General features: G+C 43.3%; 1 protein-coding gene across 19 annotated transcripts in view; it reads right to left on the reverse strand.

Annotated features, from left to right (window-relative positions):
- The window catches only part of Fhod3 (formin homology 2 domain containing 3), a 444,662-nt gene extending 430,106 nt beyond the window's left edge, over nucleotides 1-14,556 (reverse strand). For 9 of the 19 annotated variants that reach the window (XM_063232044.1, XM_063232043.1, XM_063232052.1 and 6 more), the window contains exon 1: nucleotides 14,223-14,555. In XM_063232044.1, the coding sequence (XP_063088114.1) occupies nucleotides 14,223-14,387 (165 nt within the window). In that variant the 5' untranslated portion in view covers nucleotides 14,388-14,555. Of the gene's footprint in view, nucleotides 1-14,222 lie in introns of all 19 variants that reach the window. The other 10 variants (XM_063232051.1, XM_063232050.1, XM_063232049.1 and 7 more) reach the window with 2 other exon arrangements.
- Nucleotides 14,557-24,012: the final 9,456 nt, after the last annotated feature.

Here is a 24,012-nt window from a genome sequence, read left to right on the forward strand (position 1 = left end):
AAATAAAAGTGAAATGTATGTGTGTGTGTGTGTGTGTGTGTATATATGTTTACAATTTGTTTGGCATTCCTCCCATAAAACAATGATGTCTAATTCCCTTCCCTTGAATGAGAGCCAGCCTTAGTGATTTGCTTTTAATGAGTAATGGTAAGAATAAATGCAATAAGGTGTCTTCCTGGCCCTTTCTCTTTGGAACTCCGAGCTGCCAAGTAAGAAACTCAGCTACGCAGAGGCACCATGCTAAGGAAATCTCGTAGAAAGAGCATAAGAGATAAAGAGAGATACCAAGAATGCTAACTACTTGCATCTTTTTACTCTACAGGGTACCAGTCATGTGGTTGAAGAAGCTTCTGTGATGGTCCCAGGTTCAGCTGCCATCTGGCTGCAAACTCAGGAGAGGAAGAAGCAGCTATTTTTGAAAAAAAACCATCTATGACGCATGAGGCTTTGGGAGACATCTAGACATAAGCCATAGCATTCTTCCCTTGGCCCCCCAAAAATTCTTGCACATTCTTTTATGCAAAAAGCATTTAGTCCACCTTCAAGAGTTGCCGGAGTTCTAACAGTGTCAGCATTGCTGAAAAGTCAAAGTCCAAAGTCTCCACTGAGATTTAAGGCAAATTCCTCAGTCAAGCCTGAGAATCCACTCAGCCCTATGGCCTGCTACTGTGGGTAACATTCCTCTACGCAACCACTGTCGCTCTGAGAGCCTTCAAGCCCAACTTGACTCCTAGCACCTGCCTGCATTTCACCTGCATAAAGCACCCTTTACCCTCTCTTCTACCCACCTAAACCCTATCGTTTCTCCCAAAGGCCTGCTAGACCATGGAGTACACTTGGATTTTTCCCAAGTCTGACATTTCTATAGCTCTGGTGGTCTCTATTGCATATTTTTGCTTTTTGCATTTTTGGCTTCTATTGCTGCCCTGTTACTTCATTCTTTATTGTTTATGATTTATTTCCCCAATCAATCATAACAGTAAAGGTAATAATTTCCATATTCTTGGGCTCACCAGCATTGTTAAAAAGGAAGATTCCCAGCCATCCAAGCTTTACTCCCCTGCCCATGTAAAAATAACCACCAGCTGGTTACATATAATGTCATGGGACTCAGCTTGAATTTTTCTCTGATTATCTTCATTCTGCATACTTCACCAAATGTCAGGATTCTTTGTGCTTATCCCCAACAGACCAAGATGGGGGAGTTGCATCACAGAGAGTCAGGGCATTAAGGAAAAAAAAGCTGTGGGGCACAGTGCATCAGTCATATACTACCTGTGAGACAGAAGCATGATGCCCATCTGCCCCCTCCCATGGTGTGAGGCTAGCCACGCTAATCTGAACATGGGTTCAGTGATGAGTTAAAATTGTCCACAAAAGTCATACACAGTTTGAAAAACCAAAAAAAAAATCACTCATATGCCTGACTATTGCTCTGGGCAGAACTGTTGAACAGCTTTGCTCTCCCCACTCTGAGACGTGTGTTTTTGAGCTTGAACCAGAGACACCTGAGAAGGCTGGATAACCTCTGTCACCCCCAGGCACTGGCCACCCAGACAGTAGCAGCTCAAGTACTGCTGGCTCCTAGTCTTTTATGGAAGCTGCTATCAGAAGCCAGGCTGAACACTGCTATGGCCTGCAGCTATGATCTGATAGGGCAGGAGGTAATATATCCTTCTAAGATGAAAGCTATTGCCTGAAACAAGATCCTGCCAAGTACTTCTATGGTTGGCAAAAAACAGACTTTCCACACGTGGAAATGACAGTTGCACTCTGAAGCTACCACTCCTGCTTCACCAGAGCCAGTCGCCAGTCACCTTGACCTCAGGGACCCTGTCTCTCCTCTGCCACCCCAAGAAGATGCTTGGGCAGCAGCATGAAACAAAACTGATGAGCACCTGGCTTATGAGGTCGCTTTTCTCCATCCTGAACAAATCCCACCGTGGGCCCTCTCCATCAGAGGAGCCCTCCCTACTCCTATCCAGGAGACCCCCAGCATGTCTATACCCTTCAAAATTCAACAGGAAATGACATGTGCCTTATCTTGCAAGCTACACATTTCTGGCCAATGAGGCCTGAAACAATGCAAGAGTTGATTCTACAACATTCACCTACAGTTTTGAAGTTATAAAATATCTCAACCATATGGGCAGATAAGGGATCTGACAAAGGTCTGAGGACAGAAGCTCTAGAAGGTAAAAGATCTACCCTCCGACTTTTTCATTATTGTAGTCATTCATGCTTCCTGCTGCTGAGGCTTCCTACCTGCCCGGGAGTAGGAGCCACAGGATAAAGAACCAGAAGGTCACACATACAGAATGCACAGCCTGAGAGGTCCAGGGGAGAACTTCGTACAGTGGTGGCAAACACACAGTGTATGTGCAGCAGAAGGCTATTTGTATCATTGAAAGTTCCAAAAGGTTGGCTATCTCTGACTTAGTATGATTATGTCCTGAAAAGAAGAGACAAACATATATAATTTATTCAGGATTTTTACTTTCATCTTTATGTCAGTCTTAGTAGTGACACCTACTACACAAAAAGAGAAAGGAAGAAGTCGGGCTGGTCTTGGGCTTCATAGCTTGCCTACTCTCCACCAGCCCTACCCTGACTTTAGAGATCACCTTCCCATCCATCTCCAGTGCTTAAAAGGGAGGAAACTGTCCATGTCCGAGATGAAATCTTTAGCCTTCATCTTAGCAATTGAATATCTAAGAGTTCATCTTAAGGAAATACCAGTTTAAGGAAGAAGATACCAGCAACTATGTGAACACTAGCAACAACTAAACATTATCAGCTACCTAAACATCCAATGGTTCATTTGTGCATGCACATATTTGATGACTTTATTAGGCACCAAGCAGCAGGCAAATTAAACTTTGAAAGAGATAAAGTATTCTGGAGCAATGGATGTTGTAGTTGGGTTGTGCAGAGAACAATTAAAAACAGAACACGGAGTTTATAACATTATTTTTATGATGGTCACCCAGAGTTAACACAAGAAAATGCAGGAAATCTATCCACAACACTAAAGACAGAATATTTAGCCAAGAGCCTGAATCCCACAGCAATGTTTCACATGAGTCCAGATAAAGACCCAGAGCTCATGACAATGCCTCCATGAGTCCAACTAGGGGTCTAGAGTCCAACTAGGGGTCTAGAGCCCACAAGGACTCACACTAGTCCCTTTTACAGATCCATGCTGGGAAGGCCCAAAGGTCAGCGGTGGAAGCTAGGAAGTCCATGCCAGTAGGGTGAAGGAGCTGTGCTGGTAGGTTGAGGGTTCTACGCTGGAGCTGAGAAATCACACTCACAGCAAAGACCAGAGCTGTCCTGAAAAGCACCACAGACATCCTCAGCAACATGGATGCCTCAAGCTCCTCCAACGACAAGCACAGTCGAGTATCTGCCAGGAAGCCAGTGTGACAAGTTCATCCTGGAGACCAAGTGGCACACATCTTCCCCTCCAGAGCCAGGAAGCAATGCTCAATGTGAGGACCAGAGCTCCTCCAGGAGAACCTAATGGCTCAAACAGCAACTCATAGGAGAACCCACAATGCCTCAACACAATAATGCCTCCTTCTCCACATCTCCATTTATGCTGGAAATCTTTCTCAGGTGAAACATCTACACTCAGCAGCATGGTGATTCAATTCCACTGGTGTTAAGTTGACCACCAGTTTTTAATCCATAACAATGGATCATGTTCTGTGGGTAGATTTGATTATCAAACTATCATTCAAGAATATTTAATGACTTGGGAAAGCACTCAAATATATTACATTTAATATTCTTTGATATTAAAATTCTGTTAGACACAAAAGCATTAAGAAAGGTTCCCTTGTGTGATGAGAAAAGTGACTTGTATTTCATCAACATGCTTCTCTGTAGTCTAAATTTACACACACGCTCCTTCAATGATGGAATCAGATGCTTTGTTCGCTGAATAGGGGTAGGAATTTTGCCTTGGTCCTTTCTCATGGAATCTTGCTCCCCGATAATAGTACTCTAACTCCACGCACACAGTTCAAATTTATAGCTACACAGAACAGCAGAGTGAAGATGCTGTAGGGAATGTGGCACACACACCAAAAGACAGATACTGCATTGATTGAGTACTAGAAATAATCCATATTATTTACCTGTCAGATGGATAGAAACCAGCTTCTTACTTCTGCCCCCCCAAAGAAGACAATAGGTTTAATACCTCCAGCAACCCCCTTTAAGCACTATCCATACACCACAGATTACTGCATAACCAATCACAGAGTCATGGTTCTTCCAGCTTATCCATTCTATTCCCACCCTCTTGGGCAAAGCCAACTAATTAATTGTCCTACTTCCACCCCCAGCTGTGGCAAGATGAGGATCCACTTCTTCAAGTAAAAATTAGGAAGAAATGGTCTTCAGACAATAAAGTTCAAAAAGGGAAATCTAGTACAGTGGAGACAGAAAACAACTCGGCATCACCACACAGGATGAGACATGCCGTAACCAGACTCTACAGCAGAGACTTCTGCACAGAGACACCTTAGATGAAGAGGCGACCTTCTCCTCTGATTCTGTTATGGCAATTCACTCACTCAACAAATACTTCCTGGGACCAGGGATTTAGCTCAGCAGCATAAATGCCTGTCTGGCAAGTGTGAGGTCATGACTTTGATCCCTGATACAAAAAAAAAAAAAAACCTTCCTGTTAAAGTCTCTGACGCTACACCAGTAACAAAACAGACAATTGGAACAGTGGACCAGCTACTTCAGGACTCTGGAGTTTACCCTAAATGGAGAAATTTTCTAATGAAGATCTAGTGCTGATATATGACATGATCTGATGCTCATTTCTAAAATGTCTCTGCTGAGGATACAGCTTAGTGGCAGAAATGCCTGCCTGGCAAGAGCAAGGTAGTGAGTTTGACCCCAAATGCCAAAAAAAAAAAAAAAAAAAAGGTTTTTAAGCTTTTCACAGACTGCAGGGGGAGAGAACTGGCTCACCTCACCAGGAGGTGAACCCCACCTGGAAACAGCACCATTCACACTGCACCCCTGCTGCTGGAGTGGGACAGCCAGACCCAAGCCTCTCTCCATGAGTCAGTGCCATTTGCAGACTGAGGAGGGAGAAAACTAGGCATCACCAGGAGGCCATCCCTGCCTGGAAACCATATCATTTTCATTGTTTTGCTGGGTTGGGTTTTACTCTCTTTTGTTCTGCTTGTTTATGTTAAATTGACTGCATAAGCAGCTATTTAAAAGACAGGAAGACATATTATGGTAACTATTTTGGATTTATTATTGGCTTGTTTTAAAGTCCTTTATCGCATTTTTTTAAATTTTTTTATTCTAGTATATTCTGTTTAATTTTTACTATGTCTGAAGGTATTTGCAGCTATCTCGAAGACAACAAAAGGCATTTTGGTAACTATTGTTGATTTTGAAAGGTTTTGAAGTCCTGTATCACTTATACTGGTTTATTTTGATTGGTTTTATTCTTTTTTATTTTCCTTGGTTTTATTCTCTTCAAAAAAAAAGGCTACTGATTAATTGCCAGGCATGGTGGTCCACCCTTTAACCCCAGCACTTGGGAGACTGAGGCAGGAGGATTGTTGCAAGTTTGAGACCAGCCTGTGCTACAAAGTGAGCTCAAAGCCAGCCTGAATTGCATAGTAAGACCCTTTCTCAAAAAGACTAAAAATAAAATAAAATATCTCTTTCCTCTGTAGCTGATTACACAAGCCTATAGCCTAGGCTTTCCTTCATGCTAAAACCTGCCAGATGAACCACATCTGGCTCTATCTAACCATCTCCTCTTTCCCTACTAAAGGCTATTTTCCAAGACAAGGAGGAAGCTTCTACTTGGGCATCACAATTTATCATTGATAAAACAGGTAAATAAGTGATATAAATTATAATTGGTATAAACTTTTTTACTCAAGATTGTGGCCAGTGAATAGTGTTGGTGCTGTGTGTGACCCTGGTTTGGCCAGAAGGACTCCTCTGCAAACTCCCTCCAACAGTCCGCCGCTCAGCATCTCCCACCTGCTCTACACACGTCAGTTCTAGTCATTCACACTAGAAGCATTTGCTCATGAACTCATCTGCTACAAAACCTAAGACACCCTTCGGATCTGTGAACCAATCAGGAGAAGCCTTGGTTATTTTCTATTCTGAGAGTTTAAAAAAAATCTTGGGCTTGTCCCACACATTCTTGGTTAAGACTCTGGCATTCCCTTCTATAAAAATCAATGCATGATGAGGCGGAGATGCCTTATCAAGACCAAAGAAGATTCCATCTTGATTTTCGTCTTTTCAAGAATGTTAAAAATATTTGATGAGGCACTCAAGAAACTAATTTGCTTCCTTTTTGTCAAAGCTAGGAATACTATTCTATATTGAACTGTAATCATTCACATTTTCCATTTTTCAACTTGTTAAAATTTGTAAGATTTTTTTCCCTAACATTAAGCTCTAAATATTTTCCCTTGGAAGCTGACATTTTAATTTCTGAATTACAAAACCAACCAGTAAAGAGATGGCACATTGCTGAGTTGCAAACAGATACAAAGTACATTCCATTTGTTACTATGTGTCTCAAAAAACAGAGAAACTTCTGGGTAGATATGCTTGTTGATTCATGATAATTTTTTTGCTTTTGAAAATGATCCATCTTTCCCTCCCCCTTCTCAATAGATAACCCACAAATAGATTCATCTGCCCACACAAAATGGAAAAACGGTTGTAAGTATCAAGGTACTCAATCAACTGACATTCTCACATACATCACACTGTTGCTATACTGTCTTCTGAGACGCTCTATGGAGGGACATTGAAGGTGTAAGTAGAGCTGGCTCACTTGGAATGAGGAAGGACCCCAACGTGGCCATGTGGGCACAACACAGATTCCAACAGTCACAGAGAAGCTGAGTGCCTTTATATTGTATCATTTATTATAGCCTTAGCCACATCTCAGTTTGATGATAAAAAAAATTCAGGTGCATATACTAAAACCACAGGCATATCCCCACCTTAACACTGCTTTCGCTAAACTAACAGTTTACGTAACTGGTAGCTACTAACTTCACCACGGGAATTGACTGAGCCTGGAAAGGCAATCTGGACACAAAAAGGCTGATGTCTACACTTCATTTTTTAATATCTTAAGGACCACATGACCATGAGGGTGGAAAGAAAAATATTAACGGAGGCAGGACAAAAAAAAAACCACTGACATTTAGCCATCTCAGTTGTAGAGAATATGCTCAGGACACACAGGCATGCTTCGTGGAAAAGCTCTGATCTTAAACAGCACACTGAAACTCATAACCTAAGTCTTTAGCTCTTTCTTGTAAAAACTATTTTCAACATGTATTTCTTTTCATGTGTATTTCTTTCAACAAGTATTTTCTTTTAATGTGAAACATTAAAAGAAATATGGTAAGACCTCTCCCCATATACCCACAGTCCAACTTTAATATCTGTGCTGCCATGCTCCTCTATACATTGACTTACATACTTGTCCTTTAACCTGGATCATTTTGAAGAAAATTTCAGACATCATCTAATTTCAGCCCTAAACATAAAATTCTTAGGTAAACATAATTTCAATATTATTTGTTATGCTTTGCATTTAGATGCGCCCAATACACACACACAAGCCTCACGCAATCATAGGACTTTCTCAGAGGTGGCTGGATCTAGAATGTATGGTGCTGGGATTAAGGATGTGTGATTACTAAAATAGCCCACTGATTGGTCTGTCACCCGCCCTCAGCCAGGTAGCCTAGATAGACTATAAAAGGGGCAGAAAGAAGCTGCTAATGTCATTTGTGGCTTGTCACTGGCTTGCTGTTTTTGTTGTCTTCTGTCTGCCATGAGCTGTTTCTCCTCTGCAATGCTCCTCTGCCATGCCACCCTGCCCTGGTGCCAGTTGATCATGCACTGAAACCTCTACAAACTGTAAGCCAAAATAAATCTTTCCTCTTTTAACTTTGGATGTCAGCTATTTTGTCTCAGCCATGAGAAAAGTAACTAAGATATATCACTTTAAAATTAATATTTTTAATATCAAACATCCAGCCAGTATTCAATTTTCACCAACCATCAACTGCTTACTGACAATGTGTGTGTTTGAATCAGTTTCCACTTAGGGCCACATGTTGCCTTTGGTTGATGTAGCTCTCAAATCTCTTATCACCTAAGGTTTCCTTCCTTTTTATTTTTTTAAATTTTTTTGTTTATTTTGTTTTGTATTTGTTGAAGAAACTACAATTACTCATAATCTGGATTTTGCTGATTGGATCCTCATGGTGAGATGTAATAGTCACTGTAACTTAACTTTCCCCATTCTTTCCTCCCCACTGTGGGTCAGAATAAGGCCCAGATACACTCCCCCACCTCCCTCTCTTTCCCACCCCCAAAGATCTGAAGGTCCTATAAAAATGCTGCTGATAGACCCAAGCTCTGTGAATGACCTGCAGAGATGCACCCAGCTATGCTGATTAAACAGCCAGTCTTCAGTCAGAGATTTTCCCAAGCCAGTCAGGATACACCTTGAGAAAGGGTGTGGAGGTTGCCAGGCATCGGCAGTGGCTGTCCTCTGTGTGAGACAAGAAAACCCCTCAAGTGTTCAGAAGTTTCATCATGAGAGAGAAATAAACCATGGAGAAGAAAGGAGGTGGGGGAGGGGTGCTCCCGAGCTGGCCTCCGCATGTTAATCAGTTTTAAAGTTGCCACCAATGAGGACTAACGTTTCAGAGTCTGGCAGGGGAAGGCAAAGGCAATCCTGTTGTTTTCCTGTGAGGCTCAGGTTGGACTCCAAAACAAAAGGCCAGAACTCACAGTGTGTCAACCATGGAAAGACTTACCAGAGCACAGCCATTTAAATCACAGCCCTGTGACAGGCAGCAGCCCCAGCCCCACCCCCACCCATACAGAGAGCATGTGCTCCACTGGTTTTCTAATAATGGGACACAGTTGGCTGCAGGCTTTGGAGTAAAAAAAGACTTCACCTTAAATCCCAGCTCTTTCACTTAAAGGTTTGTATCCTTTGACAATCTGCTTAACCTCCCTGTGCCTCAGTTTCCTCATTGGTTAACTGGAAATTCTTTATCTATCTACCTGTTAGAGCTATTGGGAATAAATAAAATTCTATATGGAGGCACACAGTACAGTCCTCAGAATGAGCTTTTTACACAGCTGTCCCCTCCCCCTAAATGCTGCTGTCAGTCCATTCCAACCCAGATCCTTGCAAGGAGCCAGGACAGCACCTGCTGGATGTCTGGCTGGGTTACTGACATGGTCTGTGGCCATGCATGAAACGAAGCCAACTGACCCATAAAAGGTTCAATCCCATGATCCTGATCTCAATAGCAAGGCTCCAACCAACTGAGCTAATTACGGTGGAATCAGATTCAACACTGCTCCTGCAGGGATACTCTTAGCAGTTCACACAACATTCTGAAACAGTGTCGTCCTAAGATGCGATGGCACAACACATTTGCCAAGTTTACCAATGATCTCATCTTTTAAAAATTTTAATGTAATCTAGCACACAGATGTGTCTCTTAAGAGGATTAAGGTAGAAATTCATTAGTGCAATAATACCAGTGGATTTGTGTTCTAAAACTAACACCAATCAATCATCTTAGTGCACACCCTATCTTAACACTACTTAGTTTGCAGGGGCACCACAGCAAGCTGGGCAACCGGAGCTTCACTCTCAAAGAAGGTATCTGCAAACAGGGAAGACACTGAGGACTCCATGTACTGTACTGACAGCCCAATGAATATCTGCTCTAATTCACGCTGCTCAGATTGTAATGTGCATAGGAATCACCAGAGGATTTTGGTAAGATTCCTGTTCTGATTCAACAGGTCAGGGGAGGCCCAAGACTGTGCAGGTCTGAGCCTAGGTGGTGCCCAGCCTATACTTGGTGTGGCAAGGGTGTAATCCTCACTCCAATTGGCTGTTTAACAGATGGGGCAGCTGAAGCAAAAAGGTAATCACCAAGACAAAATTAGTGAGAAAGGAATGAACACGGGACACTCAAGACTAACCCAGTGAGCAAATGCAAGCTGGAAGGTAGGCAGGCTGCCTAGAATAACATTCAAGACACAAGTGGAGACATTAATAACTTAGATCTAGCCAGTCATGGGGCCTGCACCTGTAATCCTTGCACTCTAGAAGAGAGAGGCAGAAAGACCACAAGTTTGAGCCCACCCTAGGAAACTTAGCAAGATTCTGTCTCAAAATAAAACATGTACGTAAGAGCTAAGAATGTAGCTCAGCCAGAAGCCACTGGTTTCAATCTCCAGCTGTGCATTCCCCAATTTCTTTCCCCTCCAAAAAAAAAAAAAAAAATTAGATCCACTGCCAGAAGCTAACTCGGGAACTTTAGTGTCCTGTGGCCAGGTGACTGCCTCCTTGTTTTGGTCTCTCTATGGGATGCAGCAGTGCCAGGGCCTGATCCCAGAGTTTGGTGAAGTGATGCCTTTCTAGGACAGTTCCTGGCCGAGACAAGTGCCTAGAACAACACAGCTATTACCACCATGCTCCCTCCAGCCAACAGGAGGCAATAAAATGTTTTCTAAATTAAATTGCCAAGTCCTTAAAAAATTACTAAGTCATAATTGTCATTTTGACATTCGTGCTTGTCAGCACTATAAAAACACTTTATAATTCTAGTTTTGGCAATCAAAGGAATAAAAAATAATCGTCAGTTTATTATCATCAGATTCTTAAATGTCTTCAGACATTCATTAGTACAATAATACCAGTGGATTTATGTTCGAAAACCAACACCAATCAATCATCTTAGTTCACACCCCATCTTAGCACTACAATCAATCCAAAACACACTTCAAGCTTTAAAATATCTGATTCTATTAATTCCATTTTCTACATTAGAAACCTTCTAATTACAATTTTCTTTAATACTATCAAGGCAGAAATAAACACCAATACCCAGAAGTGCAACATTTGAAAATAAAAACAAAAGACCTCATTAAATCCAGTCAAAACAGAGAACCATCAAAATGAGCAGCTCCCCTATTCTGACCAGTTACATTATCAAACTAATTATTTATTCAATCATCTTTCCAAGAATTGCTATGAAAAGCTGGATTTTTAAAAATTCTATCAGTTTATTTTTAAAAAGCGTAATAAGCATAATACATTGTTTTGTCCAAGACAATCAGTTTACTAAATGAGCAACTTCTCATGGAGTTAGCAGACAGGAGTGAAATTAATATGTCATTAGCTGAGGTTTGGACTCAAATTTCAGCCAGAAAGGGCTCAGAAGTTGTTCAGTTCAAAGGTTCCCAAGACAGGAGAATCCTTAGGCAGGCTTTAAAAATTAAGACCCTCTGAGCAGGTCTTTGCAAGACTGCTTGCACAGGTGTGTTCATCTGTTTATGAAAACACACCCAGCTGCATACTTACGACCTCCAAACTTTTCTCTGTGTGATCCATTTCAATTAAGTTACTCCCACACAGCTGGGCACAGCTACCAACGTGTGCATGCCTAGAGCTTCTGCTTCTCTCCACTTGCTACCACCAAGTGTCCTTCTGCCAAGTAACTCTTCCTCTTGGCCAGGCCAGACTCTACCTGACAGACACATTCATTATCTGTAGCTCAGAAAGGCTTACTTGTGGCAGGGGTCTGGAATGACACCCAGCCCAATTCCCTCACCATTAGCTAATTTACAGAAATGGTTGGTGATTAGTTTCCACCTCTGGCTATGAAATCTACCAGGCCAGTAATTCTGCAAGATCTTTCTCCTGCTAACATTTGACTCCAGGCCAAAAAGTGCTTGGCCTGAAGAGGTCACTGGGTGAACTGCCCAAGAGGTAAAGGATAGGAAGTCCTCTGAGGTACAGTTTCTGTCCATAGCTACATAGTTGGTCCAGGAAGCATAGTAGCACTGAGATCAAGTCACATGGGCCTGACTGGACTCTCAGTTACCTAAGTAGAGAAACTCGGTTATTTAACTATCCTCTGCCTCAGTTCCTTCATCACCAAAATAGGGATAGTGAAAGTCCCTACTTGATGAGCATATGTAATACTAAAATGAGATCTCACATTAAGAACCCCCGTGGCACATATACTTCAGGCCAAAATTCATTAGGTCTTTCTATCATAGGTGGATCATCCAATTTAAGATTCTCTACTGGAAGCTAATCACAATCTTAAAGACATAAAAGTGCACTTAGGCACATAAATGACCTGCATGCTGCTTTGCAGTAATAAAATCAGATGTTTGTTCTACTCTTTTTTACTCTTTCTTTCTTGAAAGACTTGGTCTCACTAGATCTTCCAGGCTAACCTCCAACTCTCCACCATCCTGCCTCAGCCTCCCTGGGATGACAGGTGTACACCACTCTTATGCCCAGCTTTTGCTCTGCTCTTGCTCACAAAAAAAGTACCACAAATATATGTGTACTGCAGGGGTCTTTGGGCAAAAGAGTCTAAATAAGGCTGACAAGGTGTGAAGGTCTCCGAAAAAGACCTTTCTGGAAGCAATCTTTCTGGCTTCTATCTGCTCTACAAAGGACACTTTAGAAGTTCTGCAAACCAGAGCCACAGCTGCATAGTGGCTTTGAGCTGGGGGTAGGAAGGAGAGGGCAGTGTTGAAGCACCAGAATTTCCACACCGGATCAAGACTATGGGGCTCTTCCATGGAAACAAAAACATACTTCAGCTCACAACTTGAAAGGTCAACCCATGTATATAGGGTTTGAAATCCAAGAAAACCACTTCAAGGTCACTGGGCCACAATTATGAGTCTTCTGCGGTTTCAACAAAAGATGTCTGTAATCAGAGACCAAAATGAATGGAATAATCATGATGTAGAAGAAGCCTTTTGAAAACTTTTCACTGAATCCACTGAGCGAGAAGAATCAAAGAATTTACTAAAATGATTCTGATAAACTGCATTCATAATCCATCATTCTGCGCCTGTGTCCAATCCAACTGCTATTAGGGCCAGAAAGGTCTCCATGTACAGTGACTGTACCCACGCTGCACCAACACAGAGTGAGATGGCACTGCCCCCGTTCCTCATTCCTAACCCCTTACTGTATAATTAAGTGGGACAGGGGAAGCACCACTACCAAAGTCTAGGGCTTTCTCCACACAACCTCCTCTCCTATTTCCAAAGCAGGTGAACATCATAGAGAAATCTGAAGAATTTTTCAAAATCGATCTTGTTCTTCTTAGTGCCAAAGGTTATCTCTTGCAAATATTGGCCAATATTGATCCTCAAGGAATAAATCTTCTCCAAGCTGTGACACGAACCTTAGGCAGAAAATATACCAAGGAGGTAATTCTTCAAGGTGCAGTCAGTCTGTTTAAGTGGGAGGAAGGGTGTTTCCGGATAACTCAATGGTTAGCTTTCAATGCCCGGGTCTTTGCAACAATCACTTTATAAGACGCCTGTCCTCCTCCTTCAAAGAATGTTTAAAAGAAAAAAAAAAAAAAAAAACTAACGGGTGGACTGGGAATCCATTCTTCCCCGGGGACACTCATCTGGAGCTCCGAGGTGGTGGCTTTGTGCGCGCGCCAACACCTCCCTCGCCCCCGCCCCTCCTCCCACAGAGACCGCTTCTCCAGGGTTCCCAAGGCCACCTGCTTCTCAGAAGAAAAAGGGGATACTGTGAGCGCTACCATAGCGCTCGGTCGGCTTCTTCTGCGGTGCCCCGCGGTGGGGGGAGGAGAAGGTGTCTCTGGCAAGTGTGCTTTGTCGCTGGGTCGCGAGGTCGCCCGCAGCGCCCCAGAGGCCCGAGAGGGTTTTGTCCCGGGCGTCGCTCAGCGCTCTCCGCCGGGACCTGACTCCCGAGGCGCCCCGCTTCTCTCCGCGCCTAGCTCTGCGCGCGCCCGGGTACCGGCCTGACCGCCCCCGTCCGAGCCCCACCCCGCCCACCGGCAGAGCTAACGCCGCGGCGACCTGGAACCTTCACACCCCGGCCCCGGCCCCAGGGCACCTGCTTGGCGCGCCCGCCCCCAGCTCCCGGCCCGGCTTGGGGTTGACCTGCCCGCCCGCCCGGGAGGGTCCTTCTGCAGACGACGGATGCCAGGGTGCCTGTGTTTAACGCGGAGGGGGACCTGCCCTTGGACGCCTGTCCCCGGGGGCCGCACCCAGCCAAGCTCGCTTGCGGCGCCCAGGGCCCGCGCGCACCGCGGAAGGGGCTGCGTCCACGCTCCGAGGCGCGCCCCCTGCCCGGGCCGTACCTTGTGGGGCGCTCGCAGCAGCCGGTGGACCCCAGCCAGCTGGGTGCCGAGCGCGAGGTCCTCGCGGAACGTGAACAGTGGCGGCCGGCTGGGCTCCGGGAAGTTGGTGCTGTTGAAAGGGTCCGTGTCGTCCAAGAACTGCACCCGGCAGGCCAGCGTGGCCATGATGCATCCCTGCCGCGGGGCCGCGGGCCCCGGGGACAGCGGGGCCGCGGGTCGGGACGCCGGGTTGCCGCGCGCAGGGGAGGCCGCAGCAGCGCTCGCTGGCTCTCGGGCTCTCGGGCTCCTGCACGCCGAGCTGCAGCCCGGGCTCCGGCCGCCGGGGGCGGGGCGGGGCGGGGGCGGGGCCGGCGCGCCCCCTCCTTCCTCTCTTGCTCGGCTCCTCCCTCCTGCGTTTCCCCCTGCACCCGGTCCGGCTGCCTTGACCCGCGCGACCCTCCGCCAGGACGCGGACCCGGAGAGTCGCTAGCGCAGTGTCCGCAGCCCCACGCCTAGCCTCGCGGCGACCGTGGCCCAGGAATGCCTGCGGGCGGGTTCTGCTGCACGTGCGCCCCGCAGCCTGGTGCGGAGCTGCATCCCCTGGAGCTCGGGGGAGAGACGGGGAGACCCGATTGCCGTCTGCCTCAACCCTTTCCAAATGAAAGAGGCCGCGGCCCAGCTCCTGCTGCCTGGCTTGGGAAAACCCCGCTGAGCACCGGGAGACGGGGGAGCAGGCTCCCAGCACCAAAGGGGATGGTGGCAGCGACCGGGAGCCCAGGAGAGGGATACAGAGAGGTGTCCCTTAAAAAGAAGAAAGCTAAAGAGGAGGAGGAGGAACTAGGGAATCCAGGCAGCTCGTATCAAGAGACAAACTTAGGGGTCACCAGGCGAGAGGCCTGGGGGGCTGCGAGGCGAAGCTCCAGGACCCCAGCGCCGACCCTGGCCCCAGCTGTGCCCTGCTTCACCTCGGCCTCTTAGTAAAGTCTCCGAAAGCCCATACGGGCCTATGGGGGGCCGCGGAGACAGGGATGCTGCCAACGAGGTCTCCGAATTGCAGGTTGGCCTCGGAGAACCAGGGATGCCCGGTAACCCCGAGTTTTCAACGGAACCTTCTCAGCTGGCCTGCCTCCTGGCTGTAGCAGCGAGACTCCTGGCTGTAGCAGCGAGACTCCTGGCTGCTCACGGGCGACCCCCTTCGTTTTCAAGGAGAATTGACCGTTCTCTGGATTCGCTGGCCACCACTAAACTCAGGTCTCCTTTCTCTTAGATGAAAGGGTCGCTCTGATAATACCCATTCGTGTAACCCCCTGCTCAGCCCCCATCAGCTCCACCTCCTTCTGGAGTCTTTCTGGGCTCTGAGCCCATCTTGGTCCTTGGTTACATTTTGTGCTGGGTTCCACTGGCTTTAATACTCCTCAACCTGTATCTACAACTCTATAATCATGGAGAGGCTGAGGCTTCTCTCTTCTAGACCCTGATTTTCACTGGACACCTCACCCAGGTTACCATATGATACTGTCTTCAGCCTAACACCTCAAGCTGGCTGCCCAACCAGAACCTCATCTGCAAGGCCATGATCAGCCAGGCTACTTTCCATGCCTGTCCTGATTCCAGAGCTCTTTGGAGCATTGAGTGTCACTGCACTCAATTACTCAGTTAATTCATTCCCCCCTGCTCCCAAGAAATGGGAAGCACCTCCAGGGCAATGACCATGCAAATTTTAGCTTCATGCCCATCACAGAGAAAGCACCCAGTAAATGTCTAATGAATGAGTAACTATTCTTTCCTATGGCCGTCTCCCAATGAATGTCTTTTTCCAAGCAAGTCCTTTATCTGCATGTGGTCTTCCACTGACTCCTCTAGAGCCAGTGCTCATTCTAAGATGCATATTTGAGGTGGAACATCTCAGAGAAAAATTGTTACCTGCCACATCTCTCTTGGAAGGCCTTTTCAGTCGCACTTCATTCCTCCAGGCTGATCTCTACTCATTCCCCACTTCACACAGTGCATACAAGCCACACCAATGGATCTCTCTTTCCTAAACATACTAAGCTTGTTTATTCTAGAATGAGCTTCTCAACCTAGAACACTTTCCCTGTGGAGCTGACCGATGGCACCCACCTATCCTTCAACACTCATTTCTAATATCAGCTCTTCTGCACAACCACCTTAAACTCCACCATAAACAATGATAGTTTCTCCTTCCTCACTAGTTTCAAATTGCTACATATATGCCCCTAAAATCCCAATTTGTACATTGCATTATAAAGATTTGCTTACCGTATACCAACCCCAATACATTATAATACTTTCAGGACTGAAATTCATGTTAATTAATTTTAATCCTAAAACTTCAAAAGATAATTTCCACCTAAAATAAAATGTTCAAAAATTTTTAATCATCTAGGTTATCTTTTAAATCTTTTAAGGATTCTTTTACCCTGAAAACACTCTTGAAATTACGATTAATAATTTTTCAACCTCCGAGGCCACTGGGAACTGGGAGTCTGAACTCAGCAACCTGCCCACACCCAGGAAACATCTTTGAGGACATCAGGGACTGGGAGGCTGTGCCCAGTGACCTACAGTCATCTGGGAACCTTCAGTGAGGCTCAAAGGGCCTAGGAGTCCACCCCTAGTGCAGGAACCATCTTTGAGGCTGGGGGAACTTGCAATGTGTGCCCAGAAACCCACAGTCATCAGGAAACCCTCAGTGAGGGGAATTGAAGTCCACTCCTAGTTACCTGCCCACACCTGGGAGCCCTCTAAGGCCTGTGGGGACCAGAGTCCACACTCAGTGACCCACAATCATCTGAAAACCCTCAGTAAAGCCCAGGTGGATTGAGAGTCCTCCCCCAGTGAACTTCCCACACCTGGGAACCATCTCTGAGGCTCACAGGGAATGGGAGGCTGTACCCAGAGACCTGCAACCATCAAAAGCCCTCACTGAAGCCCCCTGACAGACAGGCCACCAACACAGGAAACAACTAGGACCTGGCATCCAACTGATTCAGAGGAACACAGGAATATGCTAAGACAAAATAACAAAATGCAATCTCAAACTTCTGGCCCATCCAAGGCAAGTCTAGGCAACACACAGGGATGAAAATGGAAATCACAGACCTGAAATTTCTGAAATGATAGGAATAAAAGTAAAGAAATAACTCCAGAATTATGCTTAAGTAACTGCAAAAGAATTGAAACCATACCATGTATATTATCTGACCATAGTGCAATGAAACTGGAAATTAATGACAAAAGAAGGCACAACAGCTCCATAAACACAAGAGAATTAAATAGCACCTTACTAAATAATCAATGGGTCATAGAGGAAATTTTAAAAATAAACAGTATCTGCAATCAAACAAAAATGCAAATACAACTTATCAGAACCTGTAGGATGCAATGAAAGCAATCTTCAAAGAGAGATTTATAGTGATGAAGTATCACATTAGGAAAACAGAACAAGCACAAATAAGCAATCTAAAGCTACACCTTAAACTTCCACAAAAAGAAGAATAAATTAAGCCCAAAGACCAAAGAAGAGAGGAAATTATAAAGATTGGAGCAAAAATTAACACAATGGAGACTAAGAAAACAATACAAAGAATTAATAAATTGACAAGTTGGTTCTTTGAAAGAATAAATAAAATTGATAAACCTGTAGCTACTTTCATCCAAAAAAAGGAAAGAAAAATCTCAAATTCATGCAATAAGGAATGAAAAGTGTGAGATCACAACAGATTCTATGGAAATACAGAAGATCATCAACACCTACTTTGAAAATCTTTACTTTCATAAGATCAAAAACACAGAATAGACAGATTCCTAAAAACATATGACTTACCAAAGCTGAATCAAGAAGATATAAAACTTCTGAATAATCCAATATCAGTTAATGAAATTGAAAATATAACTAAAAACTTGTTAACAACAACAACAACAAAAGCCCAGGTACTGATAGATTCATAACTGAATTCTATAAGAAATTGAGAGATGATTTAATACCAATACGCCTCAAACTCTTTAATGAAATTGAAATGAAAGAAATTTTCCCTAATTTACTCTGGGAGGCAAATATTATGCTGATACCAAAACCAGAGAAAAACGCGACCAAAAAGAGCCAATCTCTCTCATGAACATAGATACAAAAATCCTCAATAAAATACTAGCAAACAGAATGCAGCAAATCATCAAGAAAATTATACACCATGGCCAAGTGGGATTCTTTCCAGAATGCAGGAATTATTCAATATATGGAAATCAAAAAAAATATGGAAATCAATAACTGTAATATACCATAACAACTGAGCAAAAGACAAAACATGATCATCTCAGTAGATGCAGCAAACGCTTTTGATAAAGTCCAACACTCATTCACGGTAAAAAAAAAAAAAAAACCTAGAGAAAATTGGAAAAGATGATCTTTAACTCAATCTGACAAAAGCCATTTATGACAAACCAACAGCAACATCATACTAAATGGACAAAAATGGAAAAGTTTCACTTTAAAATTAGGAACAAGGCAAGGTTGTCCCCTATCAACACTCCTATTCAATATAGTTCTGGAAATGTTAGCCAGAGAAATTAGATAAGAGAGAAAAATAAAAGGAATAAAGATAGGAAAAGAAGAAGTTAAATTATCTTTATGCTTCTTTATGGCTCAATAGTATTCCATTGTATAAAAATACTACACCTTTTTTATCCATTCTTCAGTTCATGGGCATTTAGGTGGTTTCCAAGATCTGACTATTACAAATTGTACAGCCATAAACATGGGTGCACATATATCATTGTGGCATAATGTTTTTAATTTTTCTGGGAAAATACACAGAAGGGGAACCCCTGAATTGAATAGAACTTCTAAACCTAGTTTTTTGCAGAAGCTCCATACTGATTTCCACAGTGGTTGTAACAGTCTACACTCCCACCAAAAATAGACAAGGGTTTCTTTTTCCCACAATTCCATCAGCATTTGTTATTGGTGAATTTCTTGATGTTAGCTATTCTTTCTGGAGTAAGATGAGTGTTGTTTTAATTTGTATTTCTTGAATGATCAATGATGTTGAACATTTTTTCCATATATTCATTTCCATTTGTATTTCTTCATTTGAGAAGTATGTGTTCATCTCAGATGCCCATTTTTGGATTGAGTCTTTAAATTTGAGGGGCTGGATTTTTTTTTCAGTTCTTTCTATTTAGATAAAAGTCCTTTGTCTGAAAGACAGCTAGCAAAAAAATCTTTTACCAATTTGTGGGTCTTCTTTGCACTCTGTTTCGAAGACAAAAAGAGGCATTATGGTAACCATTGTTGATTTTCTATTATCTTGTTTTGACGTCCTGTGTCACTTACACTGGTTTGTTTTGATTGACTTTATTCTGTTTTATTTTGCTTATTCTCTTTTATTTGCTTAAAATAAAAATCAGTTCCTTCTTTTATACCAACCTGACCCTTCACTTCCTACAGGCATGCATTTCTAAATACTACTATATGTTGTATATACATTGATACATCTTTTTTCAATTTTATATAATACACTGACTTTCCATATGACAATTTTTTGTTGTTGTTTGTTTTTTGTTTTTTAAGACAGGGTTCCTTTCTATAGTCTAGGCTGGCCTTGCACTCACTATGTAGCCCAGGTTGGCCTCCAACTTCCAGCAGTCCTCCTGCCTCAGCCTCCCAAGTGCATCACCACACCAAGATCTCCACATACGAATTTTAGCTTCTTGATCACCTACTTTCCTTCCTCTAACCTCCTAGTATAGTAACAGAATTTTTTAAAAATGTTTATTGATTTTTAAAATTATGAGTGTGCTGGCACTTTTTAAACTTATGCAAAGAGGTGTATATGCTTACGTGCCCTTTTTTGACTTTTCGTTTTTCCCGAATTTAATGTTTGCCTCTATTTTTTTATTTTTTTCTTGAACAGCTGGCTAAATTTTCAAAATATCTTTCAACAGCCCAGAAAATGCCTTTCTTTCTATCGCCAAATAATTTCTTGGTTCTATATTGCTTTCCTAATACAACCTTCTTGCAGATGCCTCTTGGAACCTTCCATTTTCCTGTTCCAATTTGGGACATGTGACTCTTTCAACCCCACCCTGGAAATTTCTTTGGCTTTCCAATTTTCATAGAAGCTCCTAGTTCCCAGATCAGTTGCCTTATTCTTTCAGGGTTGCACCCTTGTTTTTTGTAAGTATACACCCTCTGGAGAAAGGACACCTTCTCAAGAAATTTTATGTCTCAGAGAGTCTTTATTCATTGTTATTGAAATTACTTTGATGAGGCAGATTTGTTGCCAAACACAACAACAATAACTATTTTCATCATTTTGCAATGCGATTTTGCCATTTCTCTCATGCAAAGGTGCAGTCCACATTTCCAGTTCTTGAATGGAGGTGACTTTGTGACTTGCTCTGACCAAAAGAATATGGTGGAAGTGACATTGTGTGACTGCTGTAATTAGGCCTCAAAAGACCTAACAGCAGCCTTCTCTTCCTCCTAAAATGCTGACCTGATTACCATGCCAAGAAACCATTTTATGGAAAATGGTAAGAAAATTGCTACTACGGACTGAGAAAACAAAAAGATTAGTGTGTTGTAGCTGTGAAACAATAGTCAGGACAATTTCCTACAGTGATTTAGGAGATACACAGCATATGTAATAAACTTTTGGAGTTGATTAGGCAATCCTTAAGGAAGGTATTGAAAGTATCTGCTTGTAGCTACCATTATAATGAATTGTGTTTTCAAGCACAATTTAAAGGAAATGTGGAGACCAGCACTGACAAATCAGTGAGACCCTGTCTCAAATTTAAAAATAACAATAAAATATAAAAACAGTTGGATGTGTAGCTCTGTGTGGAGGGTTAGGTTTCAACCTCCTGAATTCAAAACAAAACAAAAATTTAAAAGAAAAGCTTGGAGGCCTCTTGGGCCCTGGACTCATAATTTTTGCTGTGTGAGTTTTGCAGTCTTGGGCAGGTGGTAAACTAAGGTAAGATCAGCCTAGATTCATAGTAAGGAGATGGATTCTACTCCCTATTGGGAAGAGAAACAAAATCACATTGTTACAAAGAGTACTGGCTTTGAGACACTGTTACAATCATCTTTAAATCAATCTAACACACATGATGTGTAACTCCTGGTGAAAACTGTGTTTACAGAACTGGGAAGCATTGCTTCACTGTCCTCTAATTTCCTGAGTTCTCCCTTCCGCCCCCATCCTTACAGCCTTCTTTCCACTGCACTGATAATTCAGGAGCAGGCATCCTCCTGTGGGTTCTTTATTACTCACCAGGTTATCACTCAGTAGATTTTTTTTTTCCACCTAAGAATCCTGTTCTACAATGTGGGAAAGTTTCCACGTCACCTTTGATAATTTCCACAGTGTTCTCACTTTCTCTTTTTGCAATGCCTATTGTTTTACGTGTTGGACCATTTAACAGATCTAGTTTTCTCAACTTTTCTGTTCTGCTAATCTCCAACTTCCTAGGAGATTTCCTTAACTGTATGATTATTTTCTTATACTGAATTTTATATTACAGAACTTATGTTTTTAATTCTCCAGAACTTCTTGTTGATTTTTCTTTCTCAAGTATTCTTGGTCTTGTTTCCAGTACTTCCCTGATGATATTAATATTGATTTTCTCTTTAATCATTCGATTTTTTTCCCCCAAGTAGTTAGGATCAAACACAGGGTTGCACTATTGCTAAGCTATATCCCCAGATATTAAAAAAAAATTTTTTTTTGAGACTGTGTCTTGTTAAATTGCCTCAGTGAGACTCAAATCTGTGATGCTCCTGTCTCAATCTCCCTCAGTGCTAAAATTACAGGCACATATCACTGTGCCCAGTTAATTACATTATCTTGAAAGATGTCCTCTTTTGGCTGTACTCCCTTTTGACTGATCATTTCCTTTCAAACCAGAGGTTTTCCTCAGAAGATGTGACCCTTGGCAGCTCATTCACATTGGAAATTGACTGGAAGCCCTCAGGTATGAGGAAGCTCTTTGCCTGGCAGGTTCACTTGGGGCCAACCAGTGGGAAAATAGATTCTCCCTGGGATTCTCCAGGTCCTCTCTCTAGGATGGTTTGTTTTTTCCAGAAAAGTTCCAAGCAGTCTTGCTCTTAGCCCAGAGCCAAAGGGGCCATTGCTTCAGAGAGCCTCTCTTGGGCTTTCCCCACAGGACTAGCAGTCCACAGACCCGAGTTGTGGCTCCTCCTAGAGCCCAACCTGCCCTCTAGCTACTCTCCAGGCATCCAGGATAACAGATCCTCTGCCCAAACAGCTCTAAACCTGTTTCTAAGGCCTGTGTGCGCCTCTTCTCCAGATCAGCCTTTTAAGGGGGGACCCCTCTACACTACTAACCTGACAGGGGCTAAGTGGTAACCATCTGCAGAGTGCGAGACAGAGTTTGGGTGTAAAGGCTCAGACCTCTGCATGTCTGGGGCTTGTAGCTTAGGGATCAGAAAAGAAAGTGTGGAGGTCATGGCTGGTGACCAAGGACTGAGCCAGCTCTTCTGATGCTTCGTTTTCCTGTGCAGAGTGTTATATATAAATTCTCTATAGACTAAACCTTTGCTCTTTAGGTTTCTGTGTTCAATACAGTCATTGCAACAGTTGATACATTCTGTAAATTCGAGATTAGAAGTTTAACTAAGTGACTCAGCAGGGAGCCAGGGTCTTTACTTTGTAAACATCCTCAGCCTGTGCAAGAGAAAGGCACAGGTGTGGTGTAAGTGCTACACCCAGGCAGGTGGTAGCTTGCTTATAACGTAAGAGAAGAGAAGAGGCTTGTTCTGCCCTCCTATTTTGTTCTTGTTGGTTTTTTTGTCTTCTGCTGCCTTTAAGTGTTGCCCCTGTGCCATGTCATTCTGCTTTGGAGCCAGTTGATAATAGACTGAAACCTCCACAAATTGTGAGCTACATAAACCTTTCCTTACTTAATTTTTGGTGTCAGGTATTTTGTCCTAGCAATGAGAGAAAAGTTACCAACACAGTCATACAGATACATGGAGAAAGACAGACAGACCTGACAAAATGGCCAATTCTACATGGCATCTTTATTTATTTATGGGGGGGGTACCAGGGATCGAACTCACAACTATGTGCGTGCAAGGCAGGCACTTATGCCACTGTACGTGACATCTTTAAAAGAAAAAATCTAAGAAAAATAGAAGACCCTAAAAGAATCGTTGAAAAGTAATTTGATCAAGAAATAACTCAGAAACTAACTGTTAAAGGACCCTAGTGCCAGTAATGAAACTGTTTTCAAATCCGGAAACCAGGCAGTTTCAGAAATATGCTATTGTCTGCTATCATTCTGTTGAATCTGCTAACCTAATTTGAATTAATTTTAGGCCTCCTGAAAGTAAAATCTGCACTATCTAATGCTGCCACTGGGTGGAGGACCTGGCTTACTCAGGCATAATTACTTTGAGACATTGTACCAAATACAAAATGTTTCACCTAATTTTCAGACAATTTCATTATTAGTGTGGTTTCCCTCAAACTTTTCAGATGAGACCTAGAAAGGTTCAATGGGGAAGTGTTTGCCACGATTTTAATCTGAGGATTTGCTAAGTGAAATCATGTACAAGTTAATCTTGCCTATGTTAAAAAGGGGGTTGGGAAACCACAGGCTGAAACAGGCTCCTCTGCCAGGCAGCAGGAAAAGCACCAATCTCTCTGAGATCCAGGTGCTTGGAAGTCCGTCAGCCCCGTGACTGGCTCTGCCGCCGCCTCTGGTTTCAGGACCGTTCTCAAGTGCCAGCCAGTGTCCAATTCCAGCAGTGGGCCTCTGG

Source organism: Cavia porcellus, unplaced genomic scaffold (assembly GCF_034190915.1).
Source record: "Cavia porcellus strain 051 isolate PalLab524CR breed Dunkin Hartley unplaced genomic scaffold, mCavPor4.1 scaffold_20, whole genome shotgun sequence".
Classification (NCBI taxonomy): Eukaryota; Metazoa; Chordata; class Mammalia; order Rodentia; family Caviidae; genus Cavia; species Cavia porcellus.